This window comes from Anopheles ziemanni, chromosome 2 (assembly GCF_943734765.1).
Source record: "Anopheles ziemanni chromosome 2, idAnoZiCoDA_A2_x.2, whole genome shotgun sequence".
Classification (NCBI taxonomy): domain Eukaryota; kingdom Metazoa; phylum Arthropoda; class Insecta; order Diptera; family Culicidae; genus Anopheles; species Anopheles ziemanni.
The window spans coordinates 72941856-72955314 of NC_080705.1; the positions used below are offsets into that span (position 1 = coordinate 72941856).

Below are 13459 nucleotides of genomic sequence, written 5' to 3' on the forward strand. Positions count from 1 at the left end.
ACATAAACTGATGTGTCTACCTCACGCGAGTTCAATCGATTTAGTGCAAATGTTGTGTAGATTACTGTTGTGCTGAAGTGACGTCCAACCGGCCAACCCCGTGCGGTACACGTAAAACATTTCAGTTTCTTACCTTTCGGTGTGTTTACGCCAACGTGGAAAAGCAAAACAGAAAGATGCTTTAAGTTCTGTGTTTCCATTTTGCGGCCGGAGTTTGAATGTTTCGTCCGAGTGGAGCAAATTGTAGTTTATCAACAATGCATAATCAAACGTAAAAGTGTGTGGAGTGTATTTGCGGAGGCGGAAGGTTTAGAATCGGCGTGTTGGCAAAGAATTCGGAAGTCGCGCATTTGTACAGGCGGACTGTGGGAAGCGGAAAAGCGTTGCTTGATGGTGGATGTGCCGCTTGGTGATCCTTTGATTGAGACGTGGCGCGATTCGATGGGTTTCGCAGCCGAACCGACTTTTGCTGGCACGTGCAACGCCGAGAGAAGATGGTGATAGATCAATTGTACCGCTGTTATGGAAGCAACGTTACTTCCCGATTAGTAGAAAAACAAGGAAAATATATAGTTGAGCTTCTAGTGCAAATGTTGGGTGAAGAGAGTTCGTAGTGTTTATTTCACCTGTTATCCCGTGCGCCATAGAATAATTTACCGAAGAACCTAGACTTAGACCGTGGAGTGCGGAGGGTTGAGTAGAGTGTGAATTAGTTCCGCGAAAAACCCAACCAAACGCCAAACATGATGATGTTACAACATCTTCCGCCGTCCCACGCGTTCGTGGGCAGCTCGGCCAGCCCTGGCACCGTTTCCCCCTCGCCACCGGCTCCTTCGGAAACACCGACGCCTCCTCCCGTGCCCGTCTCTACAGCATTGACTCCTGTATCGCCCGCAGCAGACGCTGATCCGGCGCAGTCGGATCGAATCATCTTACGCCACCATCGGCACCATCGGAATCAATCGGAGTCGGAGTGTCCCCGTTCACCGCGAACCTTCTCTGAATCGGGCGAGCCTCAGGAAGAGTCGCCCCGATCACCCTCTCCCCGAAACTCGCCGAGACCCGTGGTCGACTACTCTCAGATTCCCGCGAGAACCAGATCCCGGTCGCGGTCCCGATCGCGGTCGGTTTCGGTCGACCGACCCCGGACACCTCCGCAGGAACGGAAGGAAGTCCCGCAGCAGGTGGTGGAGCGCGTCAATGTCATCCGCTACCTCAAGGAGGAACGTGCTTGTCCGATCATCAGGCGCCGCTCGTCGGTGACCGACACTGCCATGGAAGTGGACGTTGTGCGCCCGGTCCACTACAAGGAAGAGGAGAAGCTCACCGACCGGCGGGAGTACATTGAGGCCGAAACCGGCAACGATGCGGATGTCGAGGAGGACGATGAGAAACACCCCAGGGGGTACTATGCAGCCGTGAGGCGCACGAGTCCCTACCGGGACTATGTCTCCGAGCGACCGGGTGGAGATTCCCCGACGCATCGCCACTATCATCCTCACAATCTGCATCACCTTCGTCACAGTCCGGCCCGGCAACACCACAAGTCTGGTAGTGGCAGCAGCTACGCCCGATCGAGTCACGACTCGAGCAGTCCACGGCGCATGGTCACCGACCACGAGGATTCGGACTACAGCGAATCCAGCCATCAGGCCCCCGGGGAACTCGCAGCTCCCAGGGTGACGGAGGTGATCCGGAAGACTGTCGTCGCCGGGGAGGAACGAACCGACCGGCTAAGGCTGGCGGACGGGAGGTACAAGGCTGGGCCCTACAATGAGGAGGAAGACGACGCCGAGGAAGAGGAGGAGGAGGACGAGGAGGAAGAAGAGGAAGAGGAGGACCTGGACGCACCGCTGGATCTCTCGATGAAGATCAAGCGACGTCCCAGGAGCAGCTCCGTGACAGAAGATTCGGACGACTCGGCCGGTCCGGACTACGCCGAACATCACAACCGCGGTCCAGAGAGCGCTGCTTATAAGAAGAGTCTAATGAAACGATACCGTAAGTCTTAGATCCAGAACTTGCGCAAAATTCTTGCCATCCATGCAATGTCCCTTCGCCTTTTAAACTCTTTAAAATGCAGCACATGGTGAACAAACGATGTTTGAGACGAGGAAATCCGCTTGTATTGCAAACCATCCTGCCTTCCACTTCTTTCCTACACCACCTTGGACCGTTTTCGATGGGAATTAGGTCAGTCCGCAAAAGGGGTCCTTCTGCCAGGCGGTATCGACCCCTTTGAAAATTCTTCACAAATGGACCCGTTTTCTTTATTTGTTGCCTAAAGAAGGAACCCCACGAGTCGGTGGCAAACAGCGGGCCAGACGTCCCCGGGAAGCTGGGGCGTGGTGCGGTCCTATGGCGGCATCGATCGAAGTCTTCAAATTAATGCCCGAACGCTCAATACGGGTCAACGGCAAGTTAGAAAAAAAGGGGTTCCCTTGGCCCGTTATGATCGATACAGTGGTTTTTTTTTTTTGCTTCCCTCCGTTGGCTAGCTGTGGAGTGGGTTTCTTTTGCATATAAATTGGCAAGGAACGGCGTGTCAACAGGAGCACAACGATTCCGGCCGACGGAGTGAGGTCTCATGCGAGAGAAACTAACCCTCGGTTAAAACTAAGGCAGTTCCGCTTTGCACCGGGACTGACCTGATTGAGAATTGATTTTTCGCTCTGGAAACAGAACGAGGAACTGTCGCTACAAACAACTCCAGGAAATTCATTGGACCACATGGATACACAATTGCAAACCATTCCTAAGAGGTGCCTGAGGCATTCCAATACGGCGAATGGAGTTTGAAATATTGGCAGCTGCCAATAAGCGTCAATTGTTTAGTTCAAGTTCGTTATTTTGTAATTTCTTGCGCCCTTGTTTCAGCTATGTTTTCAATCTTTCGTTAGAGTCTGAGCCTAACGATTTAGAATAGAATTTGTGGTTTTAAGATTCCCAAACTACGTCAACCGAGTTGGACCCGTTGGACATCAGGTTTAGAAGAGCGTCCCAATGTCCGATTGACGTCAGTAAGCTGGAGAAGACATTGACACCGGGTAGGCGATGGGGAACTTTATGATTCGTTTCCTTTGACGCCATTCTGGAACCAGGAACCAGTTTTTGGCAAAACTCAAACCTTTCTTCCACACAAAATCTGCATTTGCATACCTGTTGGATAGCTGATAGTGGGAAATCCCGTTTTCCGGTAATTCGGACCGCTACGGTTTTCCAAATACACACTTTGGGTTGTTCGTTTCTCGTCAACGACAGAATCTCGCTGCTTGTCTTGGTAGAAGCTGCTCGGTTCCGCCATGACAGCACACGCAGGAAAAAGCAGGCCGATGTAGGCCAAGTGAGCGGTAAACGTTTCGCAACCGCTTTTTAGAGCTTCCGCCGGCGAAAAATCGATACCGACGGAAATCGCGTAACCCTTCGCACCGGCCGGCTGTAGTGTTCCTTTTTGCATAAGCTGCTCCGGTGTGGTTTGTTGCTTCATTTTCGCTACCCGAGCGGAAGGTGACGTGGAAAATCGATACCGTACGCAACATTGTTGTCCCCTGACCGGAAGGTGCCCTCGGGGAAAACACGTTCCTGAGGCCGTTCCGTTATCACGCTGGGGATGATCATTTCCCGGCCTTTCACGAGGCGTTGGGAAATTGATTTGCAACCCCACCGAGTACCCTGTTCGCTCCATGCCAAGGTGCTCGTTGCCAAGCCAGCATTCCTCTCGCTAGAATCGGCCGACCTTCGCTGTTTGCGGTGCGTTCGCGGAAATGAAAAAGAAAGTTACGACACCGCCGCCATGTGGTGGCGAGAGAAAGGCGAGCAAAATGTCTACCGCAGCACACCGTACATCAGAGCAAAGGCCCCCTGTTAAAACACACATTCCAAAGTGACAGCTAGTCGATAATCATGTGCGCCACAGTTCATTTGCGCGAGAACACCGGGATGAAGATCGCGGCTGTATTCACGATCAGAGGACAGTAGGAGACTGGGCAACGCATTACACAACCATTTGTCCTCTCTCCATCTCTCTCTCTCTCTCGCTCTACGCGCGGGTGTGTTGTTGTTGGTCATCGGGGGCGCCATCTGTACCAGCACTTTTCCGAGCTAATCCCCGTCGGGTGGACGGTGCCGGAATTTGTTTTCACAGGTACGTCGTACGCCGCTCCTCTAAAAGCGGCGTTTCCCAAATTTCGGACACTTCACTTCCGCCCCGCCCTTCCTTCCTCCCGGAAGCTGCCCACCGTTCTGATGCTCCATTTAGCGAAAACAAATTTAGTAAAATGCAGGATGTTTATGTAAAAATCTTGCACGACATTGATAAGATGTGCCCGTGCGATAAGGAACACACTTTACTACAGCGTCCCTTTCTCTTTCTCTCCCGGGGCGAGCGCACTTGCCATCGCGTTCCGAAAAGGGGGTGGGTTGGGGTCGCGCGGTAGAATCCCGGGAATTCTTCATCCCGCGAAACAGGTTCGCCTGGAGCGGTGCGGGCGCGAGTGCGCATGCGCTCGTGTTTGTGTGGGCTTGCGCGAACCCGTTTCCGCGATGCGCCAATCCACACTGGGCGGTGGTGGGGGAGGAGGGTGGGAAAGGTTGCACGCGGCCGGAAGCGGAGTTGCCCGACGTGAGGTGGTCCTCCTTGCTCCCGGATGCGCACCACGAGCAGGGTTGTGACAAACCGTGCCCGAGGGAATTCGCTTCAATCCAGGCATCCCCACCCGTCTGTGTGTGTGTGTATGTGTGTGCAGAGAAATACACACACGCACCTTTTTGGTCGGGGTGTATGCGGGGAGAGTCTGGAGTGACATTGACACCGAAGGGATGCAGAACGCGAAGGCAACGCTCGATTCAGCGGACGGAAAACTGGAACTGCTGGTGTTTGTGTGTTAAAATTAGCATATCCACCAATGTACGCCGCGGTCGACCGGAGGCAGTCTTAACTGGCCAAAGAAAGCCTCTCTTTCTGCTTCTCTCTCTCTCTCTCTCTCTCTCTCTCTCTCTCCCTCTCTCTCTTTTGCTAGCTTCTTTTTTATCTACCCCCAGCTTCATCCCACTTTCTTTGCGCGAACTCGCGGCAGATTCCAACACACAAAAAGACTCTACTGTTGCAACACGCTGATGCTGCGCCAATGTCCGGTTATGATGCTCCCTCCCCCCTCGTGAGGTTGTGTGTGCGCGCACCAGATGTGGGAAGTGCGACTAAACGATCCTCTCTCCGTGCGCATTTCGTGCCCCCCGCGCTCCGTCCTCAAAACAGGGTGAAACCGAGGAGGAGGAAAAGAAACGCCCAGCGGTCCGCGAACCGAAACTGTAAATGCGCGAGCGAGAGCGTGCTCGGAACATGAACCCGAAGATTGTACCATCGTTTCAAGTTCAAGGCCTTTTTCATTACGGCCTCTGTTGATGTGTTACGTCGATCCCGGCTTCGCTCCGGCCCTGGTCCAACCAACAGCTTCCTGGTGTCGTAAGACCCATCTTAATGTTTGATATTTTAACCAAATCGATTGACTTTCTTCGAAAGTGCTTCAGATTGACATTTTAACAATGTTGTTGGGATGTTTTAACGTATATCCTGATTATTTCTCTTTAATAAGTGGTTTTAGTAGAGTTCATCTGAATTCGGTAATGACCTCACCGGGTCTTACTCACTGGGGGGTAATTTTCTCGAACAAACAACACCGCGTTGTCTCCTTTTGGTGATTGATGCGGCGATCCCTGCAAACTGCGCCAAACAGCACATGCAAAATTCGACAATTTATGTTTTTCGGGATGGGGAAGCGATTTTTAGCGTCCTCCCGCTCTGGTTGCCCCCCCTTAGCGACCCGAACGGACAATGCAGTTGCAGAAACGAGAATCTATTTTTAACCACCGTTATCTAATAGCGAACCGCCGTGTTTTGGCAGCAACAATTTTGTCTTCCACTGTGCTGTAGGATATATTTTTCTTCCTTTCACTCGTGTTTGGTTGCTAGCTCTCGCAGGATGAGGTAGAATAAAAACAGTGCAATCTTAGCAAGAGAGTGCACATTTGAAATACGACCAACCTATTGGGTGGTTGGGTGTTTTTGGACGTCGACGATCAGTACAAAGAAGTGGAAGAAAGGAGCACAAAAAAAAAACACCCAACGGTGCCGAAAGTTATGCACGCGAGAAATGGTTTATGAAAAGTGCAAGGTTAATCACCACCACCCGGTGAGGTAATGGTGCTTTTCCCATCGTTCTTTCTGCGAGCGAAAACCCAAGTGCTGACCTCACTTTCCCGTGCCGGCCATCGTTCCCTTATCGAAACCGGGTTTGTTATTTGTGCCGATCGCGATCGCGGCCAACAGAATTATTGCTTTACGAATTTGCGATGTTTGTGCATCGTTTAGATTCTTGTTTTCCGCCCGGGTTCCGCCTCTCCCAGAGACGGTCCTTCCGGCATCCGACCGCCGAATGCCCGCGGGAGCGCGGAAAAACCATTAAAAAAAATCCGAAGCTGGTCGCCGCTGGTCGACGATCATAATTCAAACTCGCTGGCACGAGAAGTAAAAATTAAGCTTTAGAACGACGGCGGTGCGTCGTTAATTGGTGGTAAAAATTTCGGTGAAAAACGATTAGACATGCTCGGTTTGCGGTGGCCCATTTTTCCGCCTCAAGGCGGCGAGAATTTGGGTTAACCGTTTTGGGCCGCCTTCGGCTAATCGTTGGCGACGCGTTAGAGACCAACAAGAGTCGTCAAGATATTGGCTAAGCAGGAGATGTGCAAGCAACCAAACAACAATATTAAAACAACGGTCAAACAAAACAATTTCAGTAAAAAACTCTTTCAGGTAGATAACCTCCAGCGCAAACATCACGTGGGTTTTGCATGAGCACTTCGTGCGGTAAACCTAGCGTTACGTTTATTCCAACAGGTGCTTCGAACGGAACAACATCTATTTGTACCTCGATCGTGCCCTGCTTTGCAGATTGATGCGGTCGGCTCGGTTTGAACAGCTTGTGGGACGAGGACTCTTTTTTATTCAGAACAAATATCCGATCCTTGAAAATTTGTCAACGTCACTTTGCTTTCCGCATTGTTTTCGTACGACAGTGTTTTGCAAAACTCACTTGATCAAACTGGATTCGGTGGCAGTGATTATTTCACAACATGCTGCAAAATTTGATATTGAAGCCGATTTCAAATTCAAAAACAACGCCTTAGGTTATGACGACAATCATCGAATTGACGCCATCTTGAAGATGCTTCCCAGCACCTTTGTGGGTCTCAATTTTTCCCTCATTTGGCAAGCGGCAAGCCAAATGCTACCCCTCTCTTTCTCCCTTCCCCCCTTCCAGCAATTCCCCGCGAATCGCATGCGTTTCATTTTTATGTTAAACAGTACCCAGCGACCATGACCTGCCTTACTTTCTTGGTTTTTCCTTTCCGACTTACTTCCACGCTGGACTCGCGTGCCTTCGTTCGTCTCCTTATGGGCTCCTTATATTTTCTCACTTTCTTCACACCCGTTGCGCTCGCCATCGATTCTGCGCCAGTTTTATAAAAGCCCAACGTAAGGGAAAAGTTTGTGTGGCTCGGACTCGACGAAAATTACCGTCGAACGTCAGCGTGTGCGTACTACGTGTTTGAAATCGCTAATCGCACGCTTTGGGTGAAATGTTTTCCCCTCACGTAGGTTCCCGGGCTCGGTGGAAACCTGATGGTAAGAGCTTGGCAAAGCCGTCGAAATCATCGGGGAAATTTTTATCTCTCAAGTAGCTTAACAGAACGAGATTTGAGATTGCGATTTGATACAGATCCATGATGTCGAAGACTACTAAGGTAAGATGTTCTACCTTTGTTTTTATATCAATTTAAACACTTTTGATTGAAAATCATGCAAACGATTGGAACGAGAGGAACGTGTCCGGGAGTGAGGTGAACGCGAAAATAAAACCCAACCACCATCGATAGTTCCGATCGGTTCCGATGCAAGATCACCGGACCTCGGACGTGCTCCGGCGGGGATTTGGCGTTGTGGCGAAGGCTGACCACAAAACGATCGGACGTGTTTTTTTACAATTAGGTTACGCCGGTCCGAGGGCCTCCGCTCGACGTGGGTGGATGAGAAAAACAACTCCATACCAAGGTTTTTGCTCTACGTGCAAGAGGGGAAATTTGGCATCCGATGGGAGCGAGACGAGGGGACGTGGCAGAGGCCAAATATCGGGAGGGATGCAATAGGTGTTCTTTTAACGTTCCAAACGTAGTGTTTGACCTGAAAACTTGTATTTTTATGTGTTTGTAAATTGACGGTTGAATTATCTGCATTTCAAACAAAAACTAAACATGCAATAAAAGAAGGTTTCAACTAAACAACTAATTATTTTATCCACTTTTACATCGTAAAGCCGTTTATGGATCAAATAGTTTTCATTAGTTGTAGTTTTTTTTCCATTATTCGGCAGGTTGGAATGACTTATTTGAGGGAAACATTTCTTGCGAGATTTTATTTCATCCAGTAATTTCATTGCGGCTCAATTCTAACATCGCTTGTATCAAAATGCACCCTACACGGTGCGTGATGAAACCATGAGAGATGATCTCCTACATGAGAGGCTCGGCATCACTTGAATCTAGCTAGAACAGGTGTTAATTGTTTTCGCAGACATCGGATGGAGACAAGACACCATACCCATACTACGTTTGCTACAGACACCGCCGACAAAGCGACTGACGACTGTGTCAGAAAAGCATATACAGGAGGAGGGATGGAAAACTGGTTGACATTTCCGACCCGACCGGAGAGAATGATACCGCATCGAACTGACATAAAGTACACGCGAAGGAACGTTGGACTATGTTAGAAGTGAGTGATCGCGGCGTCTTAGTAAACTCAACTGCATTTCATCGTAAATTAAAGTCCCTTGAATGAATGAATGAATGAAACACTTCCCATGGCGCCGCACTGACGTAGAGAAAGTATTTTTCTCGTGAAGCGCGCGAAAATCTATCCTCTTCACCGGGTGACATTTCGTACCGAAGGTATTCCGATCACCGATCGACGTTGATCGATCGCTTTGTTCGCATTATCCGCGCCAACCGACTCCGGCAGTATAAACACTCCACGTCACGTCAAAACGTCGTCGCGCCGCGTGCTTATATAATAAGTCTTTTTAACCGCGCTAATAAAAACAATTCAGGACAAGGTTGTTTAACTTTAAACGCAAACAAATAATAACAATTTACCCCGCGCCCTGCGCCGGAAGGGGGTTAGAGAGAGAGAGAAAGAAGTAATCGTGATCGATGGTGAGAAGGAGTTGATCGTCTACTAACGGTCGTGACTCTGCGCTCGTGTGTGTGTGTGTGTGTCGGGTCTGTGCAGAAGCGATTAACGCCGCGGTCCGCCATCGCTGCAAGTGCATTTTTGTCCGCGGTTTTCCTGGCAGCCGTCAGTGGTGACGTGCGTTTAGGTTGGAGAAAATCGTCTGTTTGCTGGTTGGGTGAATTATTTACCAACTCACCACCACCATACGATCGCTTGTTTTCTTTTGCTCTATTGCCTTTGGTTTTGTCGTCGAGCTGGCGCTAAGTATCAGGTCCTAAATGGCAATAACCGCTTCAGTAAATAGTTGATCCTGTCCTATCCTCGGTCATCCTCGTGGAAAAATAAGAATCTGTCTTCACAAACACCCTTCGTTGAACAATTCGTGTTGATTGTACTGACAATCGGTTCCAATGCAACCACTTCTCTGAAATCCCGAAAACACACTCTGTTAGCATTACAAAAATAAAAATAGAATAAGTAGGTCATGGTCCTATTGCACTCTTCTATTTCCAATTCCTTACTCATGTCAATTCTATCAGTATCTTTATCAATTCTGCCAGCTTTCAAGTACAAACAAATGTACAGTCATTCGAACGTTCTGTGTACGCTGTTCCACTTTTCCGTTCCGCGACAACACGGGAAGACATTTTCCCGAATTTTTAGAATACACCACTCTGTCATGGCACGATCGAAACCAACCTGCACGTAGAATAAAGTAAATATTTTGCATTAGAAGTAGGTCACTCCACTAGATTCCGCTGGAAGTCTCGCCATGAGAGCATTCCACGTTGGTTTTTCGATCATTAAGGGGAACGTACTTGGAACCTTTTTCATAGGTCTAGTGTGTGCACAACTGAGATTTGGTTTGAGACGCCGGAAAACTCGAGAATTCGTAAAAGTATTTAGGGCACTTTTTTCTCCAGACATTTTGAACGGCTATTTGTTCATTTGTGTCAACCGTGGAAAGGGAGGATGTTTTTACTTACTCAGTGTTCGAAAAAAGATTATATTTTCCATTCCATTGCAGAACATAGGTTTGAATTGCAAAGTTTGATGAATTTCACATCGTTCCGTTAGCCTATGGAGATTTTTGGGAGCAAAGAAAATTTCCACACCCAACCCTAACCGAAACTGGCCCTTAAAAGCCTGCCGAAAACTTAAGCCATTTATCAACTCCGGACCGTGCCGGTAAATCCTGCGAGATCTGCCACGCATCAACTTACTTTCCATGAACATGTCCCGACGACGGGGCTTCGCCTCTGTGTGTGTGTGTTTGTATGTAGGTGTGGGCTTGAGCAAGACGTTTCCATGTACGAGCTTTACGGCATTTTCTTGTCAGGTTTTTATTCGACTCGGGGATAGCCCCGAGGATGGAAGCCTTGCGGTGCCAAACTTTTTCCACGCCGGAAATGTATGTGGACCGCTCGGCGGCGGAAAGTGGTTTCGCCTCCTGGAACCCGGCGGCGGGCAGGAAAAGAAAAGCGGAAAGGATTTTCCCAAATGCTTGCGTGGAGCGATTCCGGCTAACTGCAATCCGCTTCGGCCCTGGAACCTGGGCAGGCCGCTGCTTGCTGGCCATAAATATTAAACTCGACAATGAATGGCCTTAGGGCAGCATCCGCCACTGAATGTTGGATGAGCTGAATGTGAGAGATAAAGTGAAAGATAAACATATTTTACGACTAGCCACATGCATTGATTAAATTGTTCCGAGCCGGATCCGCTACCCTAATGGCGGGCGCCGAAGGGATGGCGGGGATTACGAAAAGTGGCGCAAAATTCGTTTCCGGTAATTACAATTCTGGCGTCACGGGAGAAAGTAGTTACACGCCAGATACACATTAAAAAAAGGACACTGTCGTTCTTGGAAGAAATCATTGTATCTGGCATCTCCTTGCGATCGGTTTTATGTCACAAGACATTTTTACGACCATAACATCGTGTTTCTCTCTTTTAACTACCGCCAGCGTTGAAGCATACAACTGTTTGGGAAAGTTGAGGTGTTCTGGCTTTTTTTTTTCTTAAATATTTAACTCTTCAGAAACAGTTGAAAACTATTTTCCGAAGCTCGTAAATCAAAATTGGAGATTTATTTTAAAACGAAAACACTGAACAACGACAACGAGTTCGGTGGAAAAATGTCGTAAAATGTCGTCCACAGCCGTAGACATCCTTGAGAACCTTCGTGTGTGCATACGCGGGGAAATCTTCGGCTGCGATTAAAAACCAACGAACCTATATGCGTCCCGTAAAACACATCGTTCACCTTCAACCCCCTCGTTCTGGTCGGATCGATAAGGGAGTTTTAATATGGTTCTTTTTATGACCCACTTCAGGCGTGGAAAGCGCACATTCAAGTACGAAGCTGCGCACGGTGCAGCATTCTCTCTCTCCCTCTCTCCCTCAAGACGCACCCTCGGCACCCGGGGGTTGAACTGGATGCAATTTTACGGCCTTTTTCCCGGTTTGGGCCGGGGTTTTGCGTTCCGTTTTTCGGTGTCCTGAAAGGTCGTAAAATTTTCCAAACACACACACACTCCGGTTTGCGAAACGGTTTGAAACGGTCGTGCTTTGAAGAGGTTTGTCAACGCTAAGGATCGCAACCGGATCGGGAGAAGCATATCGATATGCAAGGCGTTCTCGGTGACGGAGGAATTAAAACAAACACCCGTTGCAAACGGGCCTCTATTGCCGATTCGATGCACCCGTGCCTAAGAATGTCGTAACTGTGTGCCAGCAAATATTAACGATCGCTGTTAATAGCCAAGTTCTTTTTGTCACTCATTCCGGGGATCAATTTTTCAACAACAATGGCCGGTGAGAGCTGTTTATGCTGTTTACTGTTTCTTCACGAGCCGGTAAACGTCATCCTTACCGGTGCGATCGTTTTGCGTAAGCCAGAGGTCTGGCCTGGCAGTCATCATGGGTTTTTCCCCGGACGTTCCGGGCGTACAGAGAGTTGCGCAAAGGTTTCGCATGAATGATGGAAACCCGTGTCCCAGCTACCGTCATATCCCCCGAGCGGCGCTTGTTTTTTGCTTGTTCCACACACGCTTATCGTACCATACGCAAATGCTCCTTCCCTTCCGAGCGGATAAAGGACGGGTGGCCCCAGCGCGGAGATTAGGGCTCAGCCACAGGGTGGTGGGGGACGGGGGAGGGGGCGACCGGAGCTCGGGGGGAGCAATGGCTCGCGCTGGCCAATACGGCCCGCGGCTGGCGAATAATCATTTCTGAAGCGGAAATTTGCATCATTCATTCAAACTGTCGCAATATGCCATAGTCGCGACCGACGGACCGCTTCGCTCCCATCCGCTCATTTCGGAACCGGTTGTGGCGGTTTGCTCTGTGTGTTTGTGTCTGTGTCGATGGTCAGCATGATGCGGTTCTTCGGGCCCGGCGTTCCGACGGATGTGCCGATGGGGGGATGGTTTTATGCTTCTCTATTTCGGAGCGGGAATTGATTCCAGCGGCGCACGATCTCGTGCCAAGCGATCTCGGTCGAACTCAGCTGTTTGACGCAATGTCGCCGAAACGGAATCAGTGTAAATTTATGGCACTCTCCCTCCCCCCCACCTTTTTTCTTTCCCTTGCTTGGTTTATATTTATATTTGGTATTTACGATTGTGCGGTCGCAAGAATCCTGGAGAAAAAAATTCTAATCTTTCTCGTGACCGTTCCGCGTCATCGAGCCCGAAGCTGGTATTTTTGTACAATGTTACTACACTTTTTTTCAATAATTACTTACGCATTCATCTAACCCTTTTTTCTGTGGAATGTTTTCCTAAAAGTCTAACTGCCGTCGTCTCAAAAATATCCTCCTTATAAGTACATTCTCAACACCTCAATCGTTTGGTCCCATTTTGGTGCCACAGAGACACTTCCACCGGCGTTACATAATTGAACCCCAGCCCTTTCCTCGGACAATCCCTTGGTTGCCAACGAAATGGCCAAAGGAGATGCCCATACACGTTTGTCATTTGATTGCTGCGAGTAACGCACACATCACATTCACAACATGTTTCATTTTTCGGTCGTCTCTCTTTCTTTCTCTCGCGTGCGTATGTGAGATACTATAAACCACCCTTCCACCGTTCATGATATGAGGGAAAAAGCGCACGTAACCGAACGGAACGGGGTGGGCAACCGGAAAACGCCCGGCGGCGTAACCAT

At 49.2% G+C, this 13459-nt stretch overlaps 1 protein-coding gene across 1 annotated transcript in view; it reads left to right on the plus strand.

Annotated features, from left to right (window-relative positions):
- Positions 1-743: 743 nt before the first annotated feature.
- The window catches only part of LOC131294294 (ecdysone-induced protein 74EF-like), a 52597-nt gene continuing 39881 nt past the window's right edge, over positions 744-13459 (plus strand). The window contains exon 1 of the mRNA XM_058322341.1: positions 744-2001. Within this exon, the coding sequence (XP_058178324.1) occupies positions 744-2001 (1258 nt within the window). The remainder of the gene's footprint in view (positions 2002-13459) is intronic.